This window comes from Haliotis rubra, unplaced genomic scaffold (assembly GCF_003918875.1).
Source record: "Haliotis rubra isolate DU_JTF1 unplaced genomic scaffold, ASM391887v1 Scf246, whole genome shotgun sequence".
Lineage (NCBI taxonomy): Eukaryota > Metazoa > Mollusca > Gastropoda > Lepetellida > Haliotidae > Haliotis > Haliotis rubra.
The window spans coordinates 369,408-392,157 of NW_025766514.1; the positions used below are offsets into that span (position 1 = coordinate 369,408).

The 22,750-nt window shown below is 42.5% G+C and overlaps 1 protein-coding gene across 5 annotated transcripts in view; it reads left to right on the forward strand.

Annotated features, from left to right (window-relative positions):
• LOC124279069 (hydroxysteroid 11-beta-dehydrogenase 1-like protein) overlaps positions 1 to 21,205 on the forward strand; it is a 107,748-nt gene extending 86,543 nt beyond the window's left edge. For all 5 annotated transcript variants that reach the window (XM_046714869.1, XM_046714868.1, XM_046714871.1 and 2 more), the window contains exons 3-7: positions 3,036 to 3,166; positions 3,437 to 3,535; positions 4,934 to 5,147; positions 10,005 to 10,142; positions 20,162 to 21,205. In XM_046714869.1, coding sequence (XP_046570825.1) covers positions 3,036 to 3,166; positions 3,437 to 3,535; positions 4,934 to 5,147; positions 10,005 to 10,142; positions 20,162 to 20,403 — 824 coding nt within the window. In that variant the 3' untranslated portion in view covers positions 20,404 to 21,205. The remainder of the gene's footprint in view (positions 1 to 3,035; positions 3,167 to 3,436; positions 3,536 to 4,933; positions 5,148 to 10,004; positions 10,143 to 20,161) is intronic.
• Positions 21,206 to 22,750: the final 1,545 nt, after the last annotated feature.

Below are 22,750 nucleotides of genomic sequence, written 5' to 3' on the forward strand. Positions count from 1 at the left end.
GTGAATCATAATTCGCACACACACCCTAGTGTATGTTGTCTGTCTCATTACACTTCTACGTAGCGAAAACAATGATTCTGTTGAATGCTTCGACAAATGAATAAAAACAAAATGCAAATATTAAAATTAAAACAGATTAAAGTTATAGGAACAATATCAGGCCATTACCTTGTTAGAGGAATGTATCCATCAATATCCACAAAACTGTTCCAAATGATGTGTCTTTTAACAGTTTAATTCTGAAAAGTGATAAATCTTTTCAGGTATTGGTGTATAGTCTCATTGGTCACCCAAGATAGCACACCTGGCAACTAATTGCATAATGTCAGCTTTCATTAAAAGCAGTAATTTAGTTAGCCAATAATGGGCAATCAATCAATGTATTGCGGTTAATCCTTTGAAAGAAGGACGTTGTTTTACGCATGAACACCGACACGGCAGAGTGTATTCAGTATAGATTAGTAAATCTACATACATAAACACTACCTTTTGACAATTCCGCTGTGTAAGATAAAAGTAATTAATCAATCAGCGTGTTATCGGTTAATCCTTTGATCGATGTTTATAATGTTGAATATTTACTCCAGACACAAGAAATGCCAAATGGGAACCTTTGTCGGGTAATCTAAGTATGTTACCACTAATTATACCTGTTATAAATTCATTAACTGACCATCAAGTGAATGATGACAAATAACATGTGTAGGTTTATACCACCTAACACGAGGTTACAACAAGGGAGTATTAATTGCTGTATTGCATGTGAAAACTTATGGGCCGACACTGTTTTGAGAATACAAACAGATTTTTACATGACATGATTAAATATCGAGGTAAAAAACACAGAAATGGGATCAATTTGGATCAGTCATTATACAAATAGGGCCCTAACGACACCAATCAATTGTGACAGAAGCGTCTATGAAAACAAGTTGTAACTCAGAAACTAGGCAAAGCAGGAGACAAAATTAAATGCCAGTAGATTGTGAGAACATATAGCTTTCATTTTCCACGACAATTGTCACGATTTCAGGTTTATACAAGCCTGTAAACAAGATAATTTACCCCTAAAATGTAGATGAATTCTGCATCGGCCCTCAAAGCTATTCCTCATATGGCGTCACAGAGTCGCGCCGCTCTGATTGGTTGAAATTTCGTTTGCGGGTGAGAATTGTGCACTGTTGTCAAAAAGGTCGATTTAAGTCAATTAAAGGTTGAAATGAGTAGTTTTAATGACGAGGTTTCATTTATAACGATGCCAGTTAGTGATTTATGTATTTTTAACCCCTAGGGTTTATGTGACCTTTAAAATATGGTACTTGTTGGTCCCTGTCTGGCGCTCGGCATTAATGGGTACAACAAGGACTGGTCGGCTCGGAGTCAGTATTATGTGTCTGAGTGGGGTATTCATGCTTCACTGCGGCATGGCATCTCAGTGGGCTAGCACTAGAAAACCAGCTTAAGTCTGGGCTAGTACAAGCAGCCGCACATACACATACACACGCATACACGTCGTCATATGAGCGAAATATTCTCAAGCACGACGTAAACCCAATTTCACCTCACCTCACCTCAATGCGAGTGGTGTCATCTTCTGCTTTAGGGATTCAGTTATGTGAAACTAAATTCTGTAAAATGAATGTACTCTTTGTTGTTTGGTTGTTGTTTTCAAAATACTTTAACTGTACATGTCATAAATTGATATTGGATATTGAACTGATTAATTTCTGGTAATATGAATAATCATTAAATATTGTTGACAATAGGATATGAATAAATCTTTAACATACACTAATGTCAGGATTAGTTAAGGAATAGTTTTAATGAAAAGTTGATTACTTTATTTAATTGCATACTTTCTGTCCAAGCATCAATGACTGTTACATTTGTTGAGTTCAGAGGTTTGTATAATCATGCCAAATTAATCAGTTTGTTCCATGTAAAGAGAGGTAACTACTACAAGGGAGGCAAGTCTGTTTTTTCATTCCTGTGACTGCAAAACAAAACACCCAATATATTAGTATATATACTTCCCATCACAAGTTTAGACTGACTAGTATAAATATAGCCACTTACTTCTGGCAACTGTTCTAATCTAAATTTTGCAAAATATTCCATACTGTTTAAAGGTACTGTTTACACATGAACTGTTGTATTGTAAAACAAATTTGTAACGTTGGAAAGATTATTGTCATGAGTTCAATAAATGATAAAACTCAGTGAAAATTGGCAAATTCATAACAAAACTTTACACCAAAACACAGCTGTTTACGTGCACAATATTTGCACATGCTTTTCAGCAATTTGATGCATAATCCTCGTGCAATTCATCTGCATAAGGTTTGCAGTTGGTTCCCCCAAGTTAGTGGAGAAGTCAATCTTAGATGTAACAATATATATGTATACATAACATATAGTGAGTGTTTTAAGTGAGTCTAAACGTTTGATGTGAAGTATATATGATCTTAGTACATTACAGCAACATGTAAGAAAGGTTGCTGCATCATGTAATGTAGCTTGTGGCAGTCATATATTTAGCCATTTTTATATGGATAAGTTAAATTATCTAATTGGTAAGTGATAATGGGTTTCAACAATACTAGTGCCTTTCTCCAAAGCAAGAGATCAGAAAATTGCCAGCTAATTTTCACAGGAGTGAATTTCTACAAAATAAAACCAATGTTCACAGCATTGCAACAAAACATAAAACTAGTAGGAAGTAAATAGTATGAAACATATACTACCAGCTGAGGATAGTTGTGCTCAAAATGTAATAACATGTGGTACAGTGGTCACTGTAATCAGTAGTTGGTCTTTACATGTATATCCTGTTGTGTTTTGAGGGGTATTTTTGCAATATTTTAATTTTGACCTTGTGATGTTTACACAGAAAGTTGAAACTTGTTATGGCTGTTACTCAACCCTTCTTTGTTTCTTTCACATTGACCTTGACATGTGACCTTGATATTGGTTTCCGATAACAAAAAGCTGAAACCCATGTGATAACTTTTGCATGATGAATGGTTTTGTTGCAGACACATTGAAAGGTAAACGGGTAGTTATAACTGGAGCATCAACCGGTATAGGAGAACAGATTGCATATCACTATGCAAGGTTTGGTGCCAAGATTTTGATCACTGCTCGACGAGAGGAGGTGCTCAAGCAGGTGTGTGTTAGTCAACATACTAAATGTATATTTCTTGGGGAGCAAGTAAATCATTGCTCTGAAGACATCAGTTTTCAATGAAGGATGCAGTTTCCACTCACACTCTGAAAATCTGCACGTTTGTTACCATTGACAAGAAATTTTATATGTTTCACTTACTAGCTTGACCAGGTTGATCTTTCGTATCTTCTATGATCTGTTCTATCTTGACAGTTGCTGATGACTTTGAGGGCCATGTACACATAGCAGTATTGTGTTCTGTATCTCCAGGTAGTAGCTCGATGCAGACAAGTAGGCAGCACACAGGGGCAATACGAGTACGTCACAGCTGACATGAGCGATATGTCCGCCACACAGAACGTAATACAGGTATGTCACAGCTGACATGAGCGATATGTCCGCCACACAGAATGTAATACAGGTATGTCACAGCTGACATGAGCGATATGTCCATCACACAGAACGTAATACAGGTATGTCACAGCTGACATGAAGCGATATGATATGTCATGAGTGATATGTCTGTCACACAGAACGTAATACAGGTATGTCACAGCTGACATGAGCGATATGTCCAGGTCACACAGAGCGTAATACAGGTATGTCACAGCTGACATGAGTGATATGTCCATCACAGAGCGAATAATACAGGTATGTCAGCTGACATGAACGTCACACAGAGCGTAATACAGGTATGTCACAGCTGACATGATGAATGTAATACAGGTATGTCACAGCTGACATGAGTGATATGTCTGTCACACAGAACGTAATACAGGTATGTCACAGCTGACATGAGCGATATGTCCGCCTCACAGATTACAGGTAATACAGGTATGTCACAGCTGACATGAGCGATATGTCACAGCTGATATGTCATGTCCACACAGAATGTAATACAGGTATGTCACAGCTGACATGGGTGATATGTCCACCACACAGAACGTAATACAGGTATGCCACAGCTGACATGAGCGACATGTCCACCACACAGAACGTAATACAGGTATGCCACAGCTGACATGAGCGACATGTCCACCACACAGAACGTAATACAGGTATGTCACAGCTGACATGAGTGATATGTCAGCCACACAGAACGTAATACAGGTATGTCACAGCTGACATAAGTGATATGTCGGCCATATAGAACGTAATACAGGTATGTCACAGCTGACATAAGTGATATGTCGGCCATATAGAACGTAATACAGGTATGTCACAGCTGACATGAGTGATATGTCCGCTACACAGAACGTAATACAGGTATGTCACAGCTGACATGAACAATATGTCGGCCATATAGAACGTAATACAGGTATGTCACAGCTGACATAAGTGATATGTCGGCCATATAGAACGTAATACAGGTATGTCACAGCTGACATAAGTGATATGTCGGCCATATAGAACGTAATACAGGTATGTCACAGCTGACATGAGTGATATGTCCGCTACACAGAACGTAATACAGGTATGTCACAGCTGACATGAACAATATGTCGGCCATATAGAACGTAATACAGGTATGTCACAGCTGACATAAGTGATATGTCGGCCATATAGAACGTAATGCACGTATGTCACAACTGTACATGTGTTGATGCATGTGTGGCCTGGATTGACATCCTTACCTTGTCAGCTTGCTGACAGGGTTAACCTCTTTGGTCATGTGGACAAGGCGTCCAACTTCAGATCAGAAGGTCTGTGGTTCGAATCCCAGCACGTTTCAGGTCTCTGTGAGTGATGTGTCTGATCATGTTTCAGGAGGCAGAACGACGTCTTGGGGGAATTGATATTCTGGTGCTGAATCACATCATGGTAATGCCCCTGGGGGAATGGAAGGGCACGCCTCAAAACCTCTCATCTCTGCAGCATGTCTTTGATGTCAACTTCCGTGCATACGTCCACCTCACATCACATGCCTTCTCACAGCTGGAGAAAAACAGTGGCAGCGTTATTGTTGTGTCATCTTTTGCAGGTAATATGTCTGATCAACATAAGGCTGGTTTCAGTCAGGGGCATATGATAGTAGTTAGCACCTCCTGATGAGGATGAGAAGGCAGTAGGGAGGGAGGCAGTGGGGAGGGAGAGGCAGCAGGGAGGGAGGCTGGTGGGGAAGGCAGTGAGGGAGGGAGGTTGGTGGGGAGGAGTGGGGCAGTAGGGGCAGTAGGGGAGGGCAGGGAGGGGGAGGCTGGTGGGGAGGAGAAGGCAGTAGGGAGGGAGGGCTGGGGAGGCAGCAGGGAGGCAGGAGGGAGCAGGCAGCAGGGAGGATGAGAAGGCAGGGGAGGGAGGCTGGTGGGGAGGCAGCAGGATGAGAAGGCAGCAGAGAGGGAGGCTGGTGGGGGGAGGCTGAGAAGGCAGCAGGGGAGGGAGGCTGGTGGGGGGCAGGCAGTAGGGAGGGAGGCTGGTGGGGCAGGATGAGGAAGGCAGTAGGGAGGGAGGCTGGTGGGAGGCAGCAGGATGAGAAGGCAGTAGGGAGGGAGGCTGGTGGGGAGGCAGCAGGATGAGAGAAGGCAGTAGGGGGAGGGAGGCTGGTGGGGAGGCAGCAGGATGAGAAAGGCAGTAGGGGAGGGGAGGCTGGCAGGATGGGGAGGCAGCAGGATGAGGGAGGCTGGTGGGGGAGGCAGCAGGGAGGGAGGGAGGCTGGTGGGGAGGCAGTGGGATGAAGAGAGGCAGTGGGGAGGGGAGAGGCTGGTGAGGGGAGGCAGCAGGGAGATGAGAAGGCAGTAGGAGGGAGGCTGGTGGGGAGGCAGCAGGATGATGAGGCAGTAGGGAGGCTGCAGGGGAGCAGCAGGTGTGAGGCTGGTGGGGAGGCAGCAGGATGAGGGCAGTAGGGAGGGAGGAGGAGGCAGGAGGAGTAGGGAGGGAGCAGGATGAGAGGCAGTAGGGAGGGAGGCTGGTGGGAGGCAGCAGGATGAGAAGGCAGTGAAGAGGAGGGGAGGCTGGTGGGGAGGGCAGGGCAGTAGGGAGAAGAGGAGGAGGCTGGCAGGGGAGGCAGGCAGGATGAGATGTAGAAGGCAGTAGGGAGGGAGGCTGGAGGGCAGTAGGATGAGGGAGGGAGGCAGCAGGGATGAAAAAGGGTAGGGAGAGGAAAGGCAGTATGGGGAGGGGAGGCAAGAAGAGAGCAGGAGGGGAGGGGCTGGTGGCTGGCGAGCAGTAGGAGAGAGGCAGGAGGTGAGGGGAGGCAGCAGGGGAGAGGGAGGAGGCTGGTGGGGAGGCAGCAGGATGAGAAAGGCAGTAGGGAGGAGGGAGGCAGTGGGGAGGCAGCAGGATGAGGAGGCAGTAGGGAGGGAGGGAGGCTGGTGGGGAGGCAGCAGGATGAGAGAGGAGGTAGTGGGGGAGGGGTGGCAGCAGGATGAGAAGGCAGTAGGGAGGGAGGCTGGTGGGGAGGCAGCAGGATGAGAGGCAGAAGGCAGTAGGGGAGGGAGGCTGGTGGTGAGGCAGCAGGATGAGAAGCAGTAGGAGGGAGGCTGGTGGGGAGGCAGCAGGATGAGAAGGCAGTAGGGAGGCAGCAGGGAGGCAGGGAGGCTGGTGGGGAGGCACAGGATGAGGGGAGCAGTAGGGAGGCAGGGACATCACATGGGGGAGGGGACATTGTTGTTTGCAGAGAATGTCCTGGTGTTGTTGTGATAACTGTGTGGTACAAGTGTAGATTTATGGAACTACTGTCAACATGACCGGGGCTGTGAGTTTCCTCTGGTTTGGCTGTTAGCAAAGATGACAGCCTGTTAGCGTTATGTGTATTCAGGGCGTGGGAGTACTTGGCAAATAACACTTGCAGTGGTAGTCCATCCATTTGATACAGACCCTGTATAAAACATGTCTTCACATCTGAAACATTACTTGTTGTGCTATGACACTTCATTAGCAGCCTGTTTGGAATATACATGTCATAATTATTGTCAAGTGTGTTTACAAATACAATGAGAACTAGAAAAATAATGAAAGAAGAGAAAACATTTAGAGTTGGATTCGGGCGCATTTTACAAGAGTGTTCCACAGGTTTGTCCCTCATATACTGACGAATTTTAGATTTTGAAAAAAATGCATTGTGTGAGAAAAAGCGATGCTGTCCTCCATGTTGTCCACTATGTTGTCAACAAGTATCCCAGTACTTGTGCTCATGCTGTTGATCACTGGATTGTCTGGTCCAGACTCAATTGTTTACAGACCGCTGCCATATAGCTTGAATATTGCTGAGTGCGGCGTAAAACTACACTCATTCACTCACTCACTCACACAGTGAGTGAGTCCAAACATAAGTCTTAAGGAAACTCAGTAAAGTGGACTCAAAGCATTTATTTTCATTTGCAGTGTCAATGAAAAGATTGCAATAAGTATTTTGGGGTTTTTTTTGGGAATAACTTAAAAAATGTCCCAGCTATCCCATGAATATTAAGATCAAATGTCATTGTTTTCACAAGCTGTTTTCTTTATTGACAAAATGTTTGTGCCCAGCAAATGGCTTATTCAAACTTCATTAACATTTTAATAATTCCAAGACAATTTCTTTTCATTTTTTAAAAATCAGAGATAGTAGATCATATATAAAACACATAGGTGTGCATCACTCAGCATGAAAACCCAATCAGTAAAATTTAACCACTTTTGACGAACATCACCATTTAAGTCAGCAGATCAGAAATACCTGGACACCCTGAATGCTTGAGCCTAGTGAGGCTCGAAAGAGTATTCATGGCTTGAGTATCAATATTTGTGCAGCAACATCCAACTCACTATATAATGATCTATAGTATGACCAGAAATTATTGAGAATTTTAGGAATATATTTAATTGGATTTCTAGTATAAACAACCTTGACCAGCTATCAAGTGCTTGGTTTCATTCAAGAGAGACAACTTCGTTAATCCTTTTTCATAAGTTTGTGAAGAGTTATCCCCCTTTGTTTACTTGCTAGCAGATGACATTTTCAGTGATTCTCAGTATGGATGATTTAGAGAAGAGGAAGTTCATTTTAGAGTATTATAACAAGGACATCAGATCAGCTAAAGTGATTTCAAGTAGAACAGCCATCCCTTTGTCCACTGTTTATCTTGTTTTGAAAAATATTGCAAATGGATATGGCATTGAGCATCAGGGAGGTGCAGGTAGGCCCAGAAAATTGACTGTCGGTGACAGGAGGCGGCTTGGTATTCTTGTTTCTAAAAACTAACGAAGGAGTTTAGAAAACTTAAGGCTGGATATGATTGATAGAGGAACTGTGGCTGTCTGTAAGGAGACAATTAGAACTGAGCTGCATGCAATGGGTTGGCAGAAAAGTCGAGGAATTCCATCACCGATCATGAAACCTGACCAAAAGGAGCGAAGGTTGAACTGGTGCTTACAGCATAGAAATTTTAACTGGGACAATGTGATTTTCTCAGATGAAAGTTCTGTGTGGCTGTTTCCTAATACACTGAACTTCTGGACCAAACAAACTGAAAAACCTTTGTATCAGCGTCCTAAGTACAGTCCGACATTTGCGTGTGTGGTGGCATATCTGTGTTAGGGGGCAGCGCCCTCTGTGTGAAGGAATATGAACAGTAAGCGTTACACAAATATTCTCGAGGGACTTTTACTTCCATCTACTCACGTGTTCTATGGAAATTTTTGGATTTTCCAGCAGGACAACGACCCAAAACATCGTTCAAAGCATTCACAGGCCTGGTTTCGGACCCAAAATATGACATTATTAGATTGGCCAAGCTATAGCCCTGACCTAAATCCAATAGAAAATGATTGGGGACTTATGAAGGAAAGTGTCAATAAGAAAAATCTGACAAATATTGCTGAAATGAAAGAAGAGGTGGTACGATATTGGGACAGCATGGACCACGACTTTCTAACTTCTTTGATCAGTAGTATGCACCGCCGCATTGAAGCCTGCATTGCTGCCCATGGTGACCTGGCAAAATACTAACTGTTCACCTGTCTTTGAATCAGGAGTTAAGTTCTGCTAATATTCACATTAAATACGTGAGTAATGAGTGAAAAAACAAAGAAATTTACAATCTTTAAATTCTCGATAATTTCTGGTTGTACTACTATAAGAATACGCTTACTTCCCTTTGTGGACTGCCTCTGTTGTGTAGTGGTTAGAGCGTCCCCAAACGCGTCATACCAAAAGATATTAAAATATGGTACTTGTTGGTCCCTGCCTGACGCTCGGCATTAATGGGTACTTCAAGGACTGGTCGGCTCAGAGTCAGAATAATGTGTCTGAGTGGGGTATTCATGCTTCACTGTGGCATGGCATCTCAGTGGGCTAGCACTATAAAACCAGCTTAAGTCTGGGCTAGTACAAGCAGCCGCACATACACATACACACCCATGCCCGTCGTCTTATGAGCGAAATATTCTCAAGCACGATGTTAAACCGAATTTCACCTCACCTCACCTCACCCTTTGTGATAGCAGAATTCCCCTGGGGTACAGTTAAACATGATGGAGTTATTCCCCTTTATCTATATGACTGTATACCATTCGCCTTTTTTCATGATTCAGAGAAAGTTAGATTTTGCTTTTTTATACAATTTGTTTGTTGCTGAACAAATGCATTTGATATTTGATTAGTTTTTACAGGTATTAAGATGTATTTATGCATTCGAATTGTGTTTAAAGCACTTAATCAAATAATTTGTTTTGTGCCCTTTTGAAAGTGTGTAAGTATTGTTTTACTCCAAACTACCTGGACGCCATTTATATCCATCTGCTTGTTGTCTTTCAGCAACCCTGACGCTGTCTCAAGACAGCCATGTCAATACCTTGCCCTGTTTCAGGATTGCTGATTATATTTCAAAGATGGCCATTTAAATCCTTGTGCCGTGTGTTTCAGGGAAAGTGGCCATCCCTTTTGTAGCTCCATATTCTGCCTCCAAGTTTGCGCTGGATGGATTCTTCAGTGCCTTGAGACAGGAGCTGAGGATGAAAAACTGTGATATATCTATTACATTATGCATCATAGGATTAGTAGGTGGGTGACCCCATCCTCAGTATTCACTGCTTGTACAAATACAATGGCAATATATACTCTTAAAAAACGTAGGGGCACCTGAAGTTTTAATTTGGATAGGAAGTATAAGCGTTCACAACTTTTCAAAGACAAACATCTTATGAATGCACCACCATTCCACTTTATCACTACCCCCAAACACAACGCAACTGCCGACATATAGTTGGACAAAAAACTCACTCACTTTAACACAACACATGGGATGCACATGCACGGTGCAGTACCCCCATACGCGTGCATATGGTGTCATTCTTGATTTTGACGGTTTTCAAGAAGGTTGATAAATCACTGTTGGCCATTAGTTTTGACAATCATCCTGCATCACACAGTTGTTAGTGTTTCTTTCTAAATCGTACAAATGCAAATTTCACATGATACACCAATCATCTTTCAAGAGGGATTACTGTTCAAACAACTATGGTCATAAGGAAGTGCAAGTGGTGATGCACTCTCAAAACATTCATTATTATCATATCAACATTGATTGACTCCCATATATCTCCCAATTTTTTCAATCGTAAATTAAAAAAAGAAGTTCCTCTACTTTTTTTAAGAGTATAAAAGCAGTGATGAAGACGGGGATGTTGATATTCACGTAGTTGCAACAGTGGTCAAGGCTCCAAAGTAGACCTAGGCTGGGAATCCAGGGGGGAATGTGATCTTCACACAACTGCTGTTCTTGATGTAATGTGAAATCCACTGTATGATGACTGAGGCAAGTGTGTGCCCTTAATACGTCTACTAAAAGCTTCCAGTTTCTGTCCTGGAATATCTGTAACACACTGGTTCAGACTGCTGGAATATCTGTAACACGCTGGTTCAGACTGCTGGAATATCTGTAACACGCTGGTTCAGACTGCTGGAATATCTGTAACACACTGGTTCAGACTATGCTGGAATATGTGTAACACGCTGGTTCAGACTAATGCTGGAATATGTGTAACACACTGGTTCAGACTTATGCTGGAATATCTGTAACACACTGGTTCAGACTATGCTGGAATATGTGTAACACGCTGGTTCAGACTAATGCTGGAATATGTGTAACACGCTGGTTCAGACTTATGCTGGAATATCTGTAACACACTGGTTCAGACTATGCTGGAATATCTGTAACACACTGGTTCAGACTATGCTGGAATATCTGTAACACACTGGTTCAGACTAATGCTGGAATATCTGTAACACGCTGGTTCAGACTGCTGGAATATCTGTAACACACTGGTTCAGACTATGCTGGAATATCTGTAACACACTGGTTCAGACTAATGCTGGAATATCTGTAACACGCTGGTTCAGACTATGCTGGAATATCTGTAACACGCTGGTTCAGACTATGCTGGAATATCTGTAACACGCTGGTTCAGACTATGCTGGAATATCTGTAACACGCTGGTTCAGACTTATGCTGGAATATCTGTAACACACTGGTTCAGACTATGCTGGAATATCTGTAACACACTGGTTCAGACTATGCTGGAATATCTGTAACACGCTGGTTCAGACTAATGCTGGAATATGTGTAACACGCTGGTTCAGACTAATGCTGGAATATCAGTAACACGCTGGTTCAGACTACTCAGGAATATCTGTAACACGCTGGTTCAGACTATGCTGGAATATGTGTAACACGCTGGTTCAGACTATGCTGGAATATCTGTAACACGCTGGTTCAGACTACTGCTGGAATATCTGTAACACGCTGGTTCAGACTATGCTGGAATATCTGTAACACGCTGGTTCAGACTAATGCTGGAATATGTGTAACACGCTGGTTCAGACTATGCTGGAATATCTGTAACACGCTGGTTCAGACTTATGCTGGAATATCTGTAACACGCTGGTTCAGACTTATGCTGGAATATCTGTAACATGCTGGTTCAGACTTATGCTGGAATATGTGTAACACGCTGGTTCAGACTACTCAGGAATATCTGTAACACACTGGTTCAGACTACTCAGGAATATCTGTAACACACTGGTTCAGACTAATGCTGAAATATCAGTAACACTCTGGTTCAGACTACTCAGGAATATCTGTAACACGCTGGTTCAGACTACTCAGGAATATTTGTAACACACTGGTTCAGACTACTCAGGAATATCTGTAACACGCTGGTTCAGACTACTCAGGAATATCTGTAACACGCTGGTTCAGACTTATGCTGGAATATCTGTAACACACTGGTTCAGACTATGCTGGAATATCTGTAACACACTGGTTCAGACTATGCTGGAATATCTGTAACACGCTGGTTCAGACTAATGCTGGAATATGTGTAACACGCTGGTTCAGACTGCTGGAATATCTGTAACACGCTGGTTCAGACTATGCTGGAATATCTGTAACACGCTGGTTCAGACTACTCAGGAATATCTGTAACACGCTGATTCAGACTATGCTGGAATATCTGTAACACGCTGATTCAGACTATGCTGGAATATCTGTAACACGCTGGTTCAGACTATGCTGGAATATCTGTAACACGCTAATTCAGACTATGTTGGAATATCTGTAACATGCTAGTTCAGACTACTCAGGAATATCTGTAACACGCTGATTCAGACTATGCTGGAATATCTGTAACACGCTGGTTCAGACTATGCTGGAATATCTGTAACACGCTGATTCAGACTATGCTGGAATATCTGTAACACGCTGGTTCAGACTTATGCTGGAATATCTGTAACACACTGGTTCAGACTATGCTGGAATATCTGTAACACACTGGTTCAGACTATGCTGGAATATCTGTAACACGCTGGTTCAGACTATGCTGGAATATGTGTAACACGCTGGTTCAGACTATGCTGGAATATCAGTAACACGCTGGTTCAGACTATGCTGGAATATCTGTAACACGCTGATTCAGACTATGCTGGAATATCTGTAACACGCTGGTTCAGACTAATGCTGGAATATGTGTAACACGCTGGTTCAGACTGCTGGAATATCAGTAACACGCTGGTTCAGACTACTCAGGAATATCTGTAACACGCTGGTTCAGACTTATGCTGGAATATCTGTAACACACTGGTTCAGACTATGCTGGAATATCTGTAACACACTGGTTCAGACTATGCTGGAATATCTGTAACACGCTGGTTCAGACTAATGCTGGAATATGTGTAACACGCTGGTTCAGACTGCTGGAATATCAGTAACACGCTGGTTCAGACTGCTGGAATATCTGTAACACGCTGGTTCAGACTACTCAGGAATATCTGTAACACGCTGATTCAGACTATGCTGGAATATCTGTAACACGCTGATTCAGACTATGCTGGAATATCTGTAACACGCTGGTTCAGACTATGCTGGAATATCTGTAACACGCTGGTTCAGACTATGCTGGAATATCTGTAACATGCTAGTTCAGACTACTCAGGAATATCTGTAACACGCTGATTCAGACTATGCTGGAATATCTGTAACACGCTGGTTCAGACTATGCTGGAATATCTGTAACACTGGATTCAGACTATGCTGGAATATCTGTAACACGCTGGTTCAGACTTATGCTGGAATATCTGTAACACACTGGTTCAGACTATGCTGGAATATCTGTAACACACTGGTTCAGACTATGCTGGAATATCTGTAACACGCTGGTTCAGACTAATGCTGGAATATGTGTAACACGCTGGTTCAGACTGCTGGAATATCAGTAACACGCTGGTTCAGACTACTCAGGAATATCTGTAACACGCTGATTCAGACTATGCTGGAATATCTGTAACATGCTGGTCCAGACTAACGCTGGAATATGTGTAACACGCTGGTTCAGACTGCAGGAATATCCTGTAACACGCTGGTTCAGACTACTCAGGAACATCTGTAACACGCTGGTTCAGACTATGCTGGAATATCTGTATGCGCTGGTTCAGACTGCTCATGTGTAACACGCTGGTTCAGACTGCTGGAATATCAGTAACACGCTGGTTCAGACTACTCAGGAATATCTGTAACACGGCTGGTTCAGACTATGCTGGAATATCTGTAACACGCTGGTTCAGACTAATGCTGGAATATGTGTAACACGCTGGTTCAGACTGCTGGAATATCAGTAACACGCTGGTTCAGACTGCTGGAATATCTGTAACACGCTGGTTCAGACTACTCAGGAATATCTGTAACACGCTGATTCAGACTATGCTGGAATATCTGTAACACGCTGATTCAGACTATGCTGGAATATCTGTAACACGCTGGTTCAGACTATGCTGGAATATCTGTAACACGCTGATTCAGACTATGCTGGAATATCTGTAACATGCTAGTTCAGACTACTCAGGAATATCTGTAACACGCTGATTCAGACTATGCTGGAATATCTGTAACACGCTGGTTCAGACTATGCTGGAATATCTGTAACACGCTGATTCAGACTATGCTGGAATATCTGTAACACGCTGGTTCAGACTTATGCTGGAATATCTGTAACACACTGGTTCAGACTATGCTGGAATATCTGTAACACACTGGTTCAGACTATGCTGGAATATCTGTAACACGCTGGTTCAGACTAATGCTGGAATATGTGTAACACGCTGGTTCAGACTGCTGGAATATCAATAACACGCTGGTTCAGACTACTCAGGAATATCTGTAACACGCTGATTCAGACTATGCTGGAATATGTGTAACACGCTGGTTCAGACTATGCTGGAATATCAGTAACACGCTGGTTCAGACTACTCAGGAATATCTGTAACACGCTGATTCAGACTATGCTGGAATATCTGTAACACGCTGGTTCAGACTAATGCTGGAATATGTGTAACACGCTGGTTCAGACTGCTGGAATATCAGTAACACGCTGGTTCAGACTTATGCTGGAATATCTGTAACACGCTAGTTCAGACTTATGCTGGAATATCTGTAACATGCTGGTTCAGACTTATGCTGGAATATGTGTAACACGCTGGTTCAGACTACTCAGGAATATCTGTAACACACTGGTTCAGACTACTCAGGAATATCTGTAACACACTGGTTCGGACTAATGCTGAAATATCAGTAACACTCTGGTTCAGACTACTCAGGAATATCTGTAACACGCCGGTTCAGACCACCAGTGAACATTTGTAACACACTGGTTCAGACTACTCAGGAATATCTGTAACACGCTGGTTCAGACTACTCAGGAACATCTGTAAACACGCTGGTTCAGACTTATGCTGGAATATCTGTAACACACCGGTTCAGACTATGCTGGAATATCTGTAACACACACCGGTTCAGACTATGCTGGAATATCTGTAACACGCGTAGTTCAGACTAATGCTGGAATATGTGTAACACGCTGGTTCAGACTGCTGGAATATCAGTAACACCGCTGGTTCAGACCTGCTGGAATATCTGTAACACGCTGGTTCAGACTACCCAGGAATATCTGTAACACGCTGATTCAGACTAGGCTGGAATATCTGTAACACGCTGATTCCAGACTATGCTGGAATATGTAACACGGCTGGTTCGAGACCATGCTGGAACATCTGCAAACGCTAATTCAGACTATGTTGGAATATCTGCAACATGCCAGTTCAGACTACTCCAGGAACATCTGTAACACTGATTCAGACTATGCTGGAATATCTGTAACACTGGTCCAGACCATGCTGGAATATCTGTAACACTGATTCAGACCATGCTGGAATATCTGTAACACGCTGGTTCAGACTTATGCTGGAATATCTGTAACACACTGGTTCAGACTATGCTGGAATATCTGTACACACTGGTTCAGACTATGCTGGAATATCTGTAACACGCTCGGTTCAGACCAATGCTGGAATATGTGTAACACGCTGGTTCAGACTATGCTGGAATATCAGCAACACGCTGGTTCAGACTACTCTGCGGAATATCTGTAACACGCTGATTCAGACTATGCTGGAATATCTGTAACGCGCTGGTTCAGACTAATGCTGGAATATGTGTAACACGCTGGTTCAGACTGCTGGAATATCAGTAACACGCTGGTTCAGACTACTCTGGAATATCTTGTAACACGCTGGTTCAGACTATGCTGGAATATCTGTAACACGCTGGTTCAGACTAATGCTGGAATATGTAACCGCTGGTTCAGACTGCTGGAATATCAGTAACACGCTGGTTCAGACTACTCAGGAATATCTGTAACACGCTGATTCAGACTATGCTGGAATATCTGTAACACGCTGGTTCAGACTAATGCTGGAATATGTGTAACACGCTGGTTCAGACTGCTGGAATATCAGTAACACGCTGGTTCAGACTACTGCTGGAATATCTGTAACACGCTGATTCAGACTATGCTGGAATATCTGTAACACGCTGGTTCAGACTAATGCTGGAATATCTGTAACACGCTGGTTCAGACTATGAATATCAGTAACACGCTGGTTCAGACTTTATGCTGGAATATCTGTAACACGCTAGTTCAGACTTATGCTGGAATATCTGTAACATGCTGGTTCAGACTTATGCTGGAATATGTGTAACACGCTGGTTCAGACTACTCAGGAATATCTGTAACACACTGGTTCAGACTACTCAGGAATATCTGTAACACACTGGTTCGGACTAATGCTGAAATATCAGTAACACTCTGGTTCAGACTACTCAGGAATATCTGTAACACGCTGGTTCAGACTACTCAGGAATATTTGTAACACACTGGTTCAGACTACTCAGGAATATCTGTAACACGCTGGTTCAGACTACTCAGGAATATCTGTAACACGCTGGTTCAGACTTATGCTGGAATATCTGTAACACACTGGTTCAGACTATGCTGGAATATCTGTAACACACTGGTTCAGACTATGCTGGAATATCTGTAACACGCTGGTTCAGACTAATGCTGGAATATGTGTAACACGCTGGTTCAGACTGCTGGAATATCAGTAACACGCTGGTTCAGACTGCTCAGGAATATCTGTAACACGCTGATTCAGACTATGCTGGAATATCTGTAACACGCTGGTTCAGACTATGCTGGAATATCTGTAACACGCTGATTCAGACTATGCTGGAATATCTGTAACATGCTAGTTCAGACTACTCAGGAATATCTGTAACACGCTGATTCAGACTATGCTGGAATATCTGTAACACGCTGGTTCAGACTATGCTGGAATATCTGTAACACGCTGATTCAGACTATGCTGGAATATCTGTAACACGCTGGTTCAGACTTATGCTGGAATATCTGTAACACACTGGTTCAGACTATGCTGGAATATCTGTAACACACTGGTTCAGACTATGCTGGCATATCTGTAACACGCTGGTTCAGACTAATGCTGGAATATGTGTAACACGCTGGTTCAGACTGCTGGAATATCAGTAACACGCTGGTTCAGACTACTCAGGAATATCTGTAACACGCTGATTCAGACTATGCTGGAATATCTGTAACACGCTGGTTCAGACTAATGCTGGAATATGTGTAACACGCTGGTTCAGACTGCTGGAATATCAGTAACACGCTGGTTCAGACTACTCAGGAATATCTGTAACACGCTGATTCAGACTATGCTGGAATATCTGTAACACGCTGGTTCAGACTAATGCTGGAATATGTGTAACACGCTGGTTCAGACTGCTGGAATATCAGTAACACGCTGGTTCAGACTTATGCTGGAATATCTGTAACACGCTAGTTCAGACTTATGCTGGAATATCTGTAACATGCTGGTTCAGACTTATGCTGGAATATGTGTAACACGCTGGTTCAGACTACTCAGGAATATCTGTAACACACTGGTTCGGACTTATGCTGAAATATCAGTAACACTCTGGTTCAGACTACTCAGAAATATCTGTAACACGCTGGTTCAGACTACTCAGGAATATTTGTAACACACTGGTTCAGACTACTCAGGAATATCTGTAACACGCTGGTTCAGACTACTCAGGAATATCTGTAACACGCTGGTTCAGACTACTCAGGAATATCTGTAACACACTGGTTCAGACTACTCAGGAATATCTGTAACACGCTGGTTCAGACTACTCAGGAATATCTGTAACACGCTGGTTCTGACTACTCAGGAATATCTGTAACACGCTGGTTCAGACTGCTGGAATATCTGTAACACGCTAGTTCAGACTACTCAGGAATATCTGTAACACGCTGGTTCAGACTACTCAGGAATATCTGTAACACGCTAGTTCAGACTAATGCTGAAATATCAGTAACACTCTGGTTCAGACTACTCAGGAATATCTGTAACACGCTGGTTCAGAGAACTCAGGAATATCTGTAACACACTGGTTCAGACTACTCAGGAATATCTGTAACACACTGGTTCAGACTACTCAGGAATATCTGTAACATGCTGGTTCAGATGAGTCAGGAATATCTGTAACACGCTGGTTCAAACGACTCAGGAATATCTGTAACACACTGGTTCAGACTACTCAGGAACATCTGTAACACACTGGTTCAGACTAATGCTGGAATATCAGTAACTCGCTGGTTCAGACTACTCAGGACTATCTGTAACACGCTGGTTCAGACTACTCAGGAATATCTGTAACACTGGTTCAGACTACTCAGGAATATCTGTAACATGCTGGTTCAGATGACTCAGGAACATCTGTAGCACACTGGTTCAGACTAATGCTGGAATATCAGTAACACGCTGGTTCAGACTACTCAGGAATATCTGTAACACGCTAGTTCAGACTACTCAGGAACACCTGTAACACACTGGTTCAGACTAATGCTGGAATATCAGTAACACGCTGGTTCAGACTACTCAGAAATATCTGTAACACACTGGTTCAGGCTATGCTGAAATATCTAACACACTGGTTCAGACTACTCAGGAATATCAGTAACACTGGTTCAGACTACTCAGGAATATCTGTAACACGCTGGTTCAGGCGACTCAGGAATATCTGTAACACACTGGTTCAGGCTATGCTGAAATATCTGTTACATGCTGGTTCAGACTACTCAGGAATATCTGTAACACACTGGTTCAGGCTATGCTGAAATATCTGTTACACACTTGTTCAGACTACTCAGGAATATCAGTAACACATTGGTTCAGACTAATGCTGGAATATCAGTAACATGCTGGTTCAGACTGCTCAGAAATATCTGTAACACACTGGTTCAGGCTATGATGAAATATCTGTAACACACTGGTTCAGACTACACAGGAATACCTGTAACAGGCTGGTTCAGGCTACTCAGGAATATCTGTTACACGCTGGTTCAGACTACACAGGAATACCTGTAACAGGCTGGTTCAGACTATGCTGCAATGTCCAGGTCTCTGTTCGTAAAACATGGATGTGTCCAGTGTTGATTCTTAATGATATTCACATGCAAATTTTAATATGGCTGTCTCAGAACACATATGTCAGTCATGACTCCTGACCTTCCTACCCATACAGATCTCTTAGAACATGAGTAGGAGACTTCTGTTATCAATGTCCATCTGCAGTACACCACCAAATTGTCCATATATGAAAATATCAAATATGTCCATATATGAATGTTTCACCAATCATGATGACAGACCGATTAAAGATCAAGGCATCCTAAACAGTCAGTCTGTTACTATACCCCCCTGTTTTCTGGCTGGTCTGGGGTCTCTTACACTACAAACATGTTCTATTCATTGTTATGTTATGCTTAGACTTTCCTTTTTCTAATCCATTCATTTACATCACTTGATACCTCTTTGAACTTCTCAGATCATTTGATATTATTTGAAACTTTTTGGGAGAATATATAACTAAGGTAAGATACGTCTGGCTTGACAACAGCTTTTTGCTATGTCAAGAGTTGATGGTCAAAACCTTTTAACAAGTATCACTAAAACACAGATTCCTCTTTAGAAAGAAATTTTAATGAATATCCATCCAAATGTTTAAGAAATTCTGGAATTTTTACTTTCTTAGAAATTTGTGCCTTCAAAAACTTTTGAAGCATTGGCAAAGATTGTAATGTTTTATGCCATCTCTCTGCCTCCAGGTACAGACAATGCTATGTCAAAGTTGAAGGAGTTCGGACAGGTGTTCTTGCTGAGCGTGATGAAGCCCGCCACCCCCTCAGACACAGCCCTGGCCATTGTGAAAGGGGGGCAGAGGCGTGTGAGGGAGATCTACTTCCCCTACCTGGACGTCAGGATACCATACTTACTTAGAGACTGGCTACCCAACGCCATAGAGTCTGTCATACGCTACATCTCAACACCCGCTCACTACAGGAGATAGCCTGAAGTATGTTACACACGACACTGCTACACCCTCTCACTACAGGAGATAGCCTGAAGTATGTTACACACGACACTGCTACACCCTCTCACTACAGGAGATAGCCTGAAGTATGTTATACACGACACTGCTACACCCTCTCACTACAGGAGATAGCCTGAAGTACGTTACACACGACACTGCTACACCCTCTCACTACAGGAGATAGCCTGAAGTACGTTACACACGACACTGCTACACCCTCTCACTACAGGAGATAGCCTGAAGTACGTTACACTGCGACACTGCTACACCCTCTCACTACAGGAGATAGCCTGAAGTCGCGTTACACACGACACTGCTGCTACACCCTCTCACTACAGGAGATAGCCTGAAGTACGTTACACACGACACTGCTACACCCTCTCACTACAGGAGATAGCCTGAAGTATGTTACACACGACACTGCTACACCCTCTCACTACAGGAGATAGCCTGAAGTATGTTACACACGACACTGCTACACCCTCTCACTACAGGAGATAGCCTGAAGTATGTTACACACAACACTGCTACACCCTCTCACTACAGGAGATGGCCTTAAGTATGTTACACACGACACTGCTACACCCTCTCACTACAGGAGATAGCCTGAAGTATGTTACACACAACACTACTACACCCTCTCAGTACAGGAGAGCTATATGGCAGCGGTCTGTAAATAATCGAGTCTGGACCAGACAATCCAGGGATCAACAGCATGAGCATCAATCTGCACAATTGGGATAGGATGACATGTCTTAACTAAGTCAGCGAGCCTTACCACCCGATGCTGCATGTACACAAGACAGATACATTGTCACACTGTATGTACACAAGACAGATACATTGTCACACTGTATGTACACAAGATAGATACATTGTCACACTGTATGTACACAAGATAGATACATTGTCACACTGTATGTACACAAGATAGATACATTGTCACACTGTATGTACACAAGATAGATACATTGTCACACTGTATGTACACAAGATAGATACATTGTCACACTGTATGTACACAAGACAGATACATTGTCACACTGTATGTACACAAGACAGATACATTGTCACACTGTATGTACACAAGACAGATACATTGTCACACTGTATGTACACAAGATAGATACATTGTCACACTGTATGTACACAAGATAGATACATTGTCACACTGTATGTACACAAGATAGATACATTGTCACACTGTATGTACACAAGACAGATACATTGTCACACTGTATGTGTTACACAGGACAGATACATTGTCACACTGTATGTACACAAGACAGATACATTGTCACACTGTATGTGTACACAAGATAGATACATTGGCACACTGTATGTACACAAGATAGATACATTGTCACACTGTATGTACATACACAAGATAGATACATTGTCACACTGTATGTACACAAGATAGATACATTGTCACACTGTATGTAATACACAAGATAGATACATTGTCACACTGTATGTACACAAGATAGATACATTGTCACACTGTATGTACACAAGATAGATACATTGTCACACTGTATGTACACAAGACAGATACATTGTCACACTGTATGTACACAAGATAGATACATTGTCACACTGTATGTACACAAGATAGATACATTGGCACACTGTATGTACACAAGATAGATACATTGGCACACTGTATGTACACAAGACAGATACATTGTCACACTGTATGTACACAAGATAGATACATTGTCACACTGTATGTACACAAGATAGATACATTGTCACACTGTATGTACACAAGACAGATACATTGTCACACTGTATGTACACAGGACAGATACATTGTCACACTGTATGTACACAAGACAGATACATTGTCACACTGTATGTACACAAGACAGATACATTGTCACACTGTATGTACACAAGATAGATACATTGGCACACTGTATGTACACAAGATAGATACATTGTCACACTGTATGTACACAAGACAGATACATTGTCACACTGTATGTACACAAGATAGATACATTGTCACACTGTATGTACACAAGATAGATACATTGGCACACTGTATGTACACAAGATAGATACATTGTCACACTGTATGTACACAAGACAGATACATTGTCACACTGTATGTACACAAGATAGATACATTGTCACACTGTATGTACACAAGATAGATACATTGTCACACTGTATGTACACAAGATAGATACATTGGCACACTGTATGTACACAAGACAGATACATTGTCACACTGTATGTATAATACTAAGACAGATACATTGTCACACTGTATGTACACAAGATAGATACATTGGCACACTGCATGTACACAAGA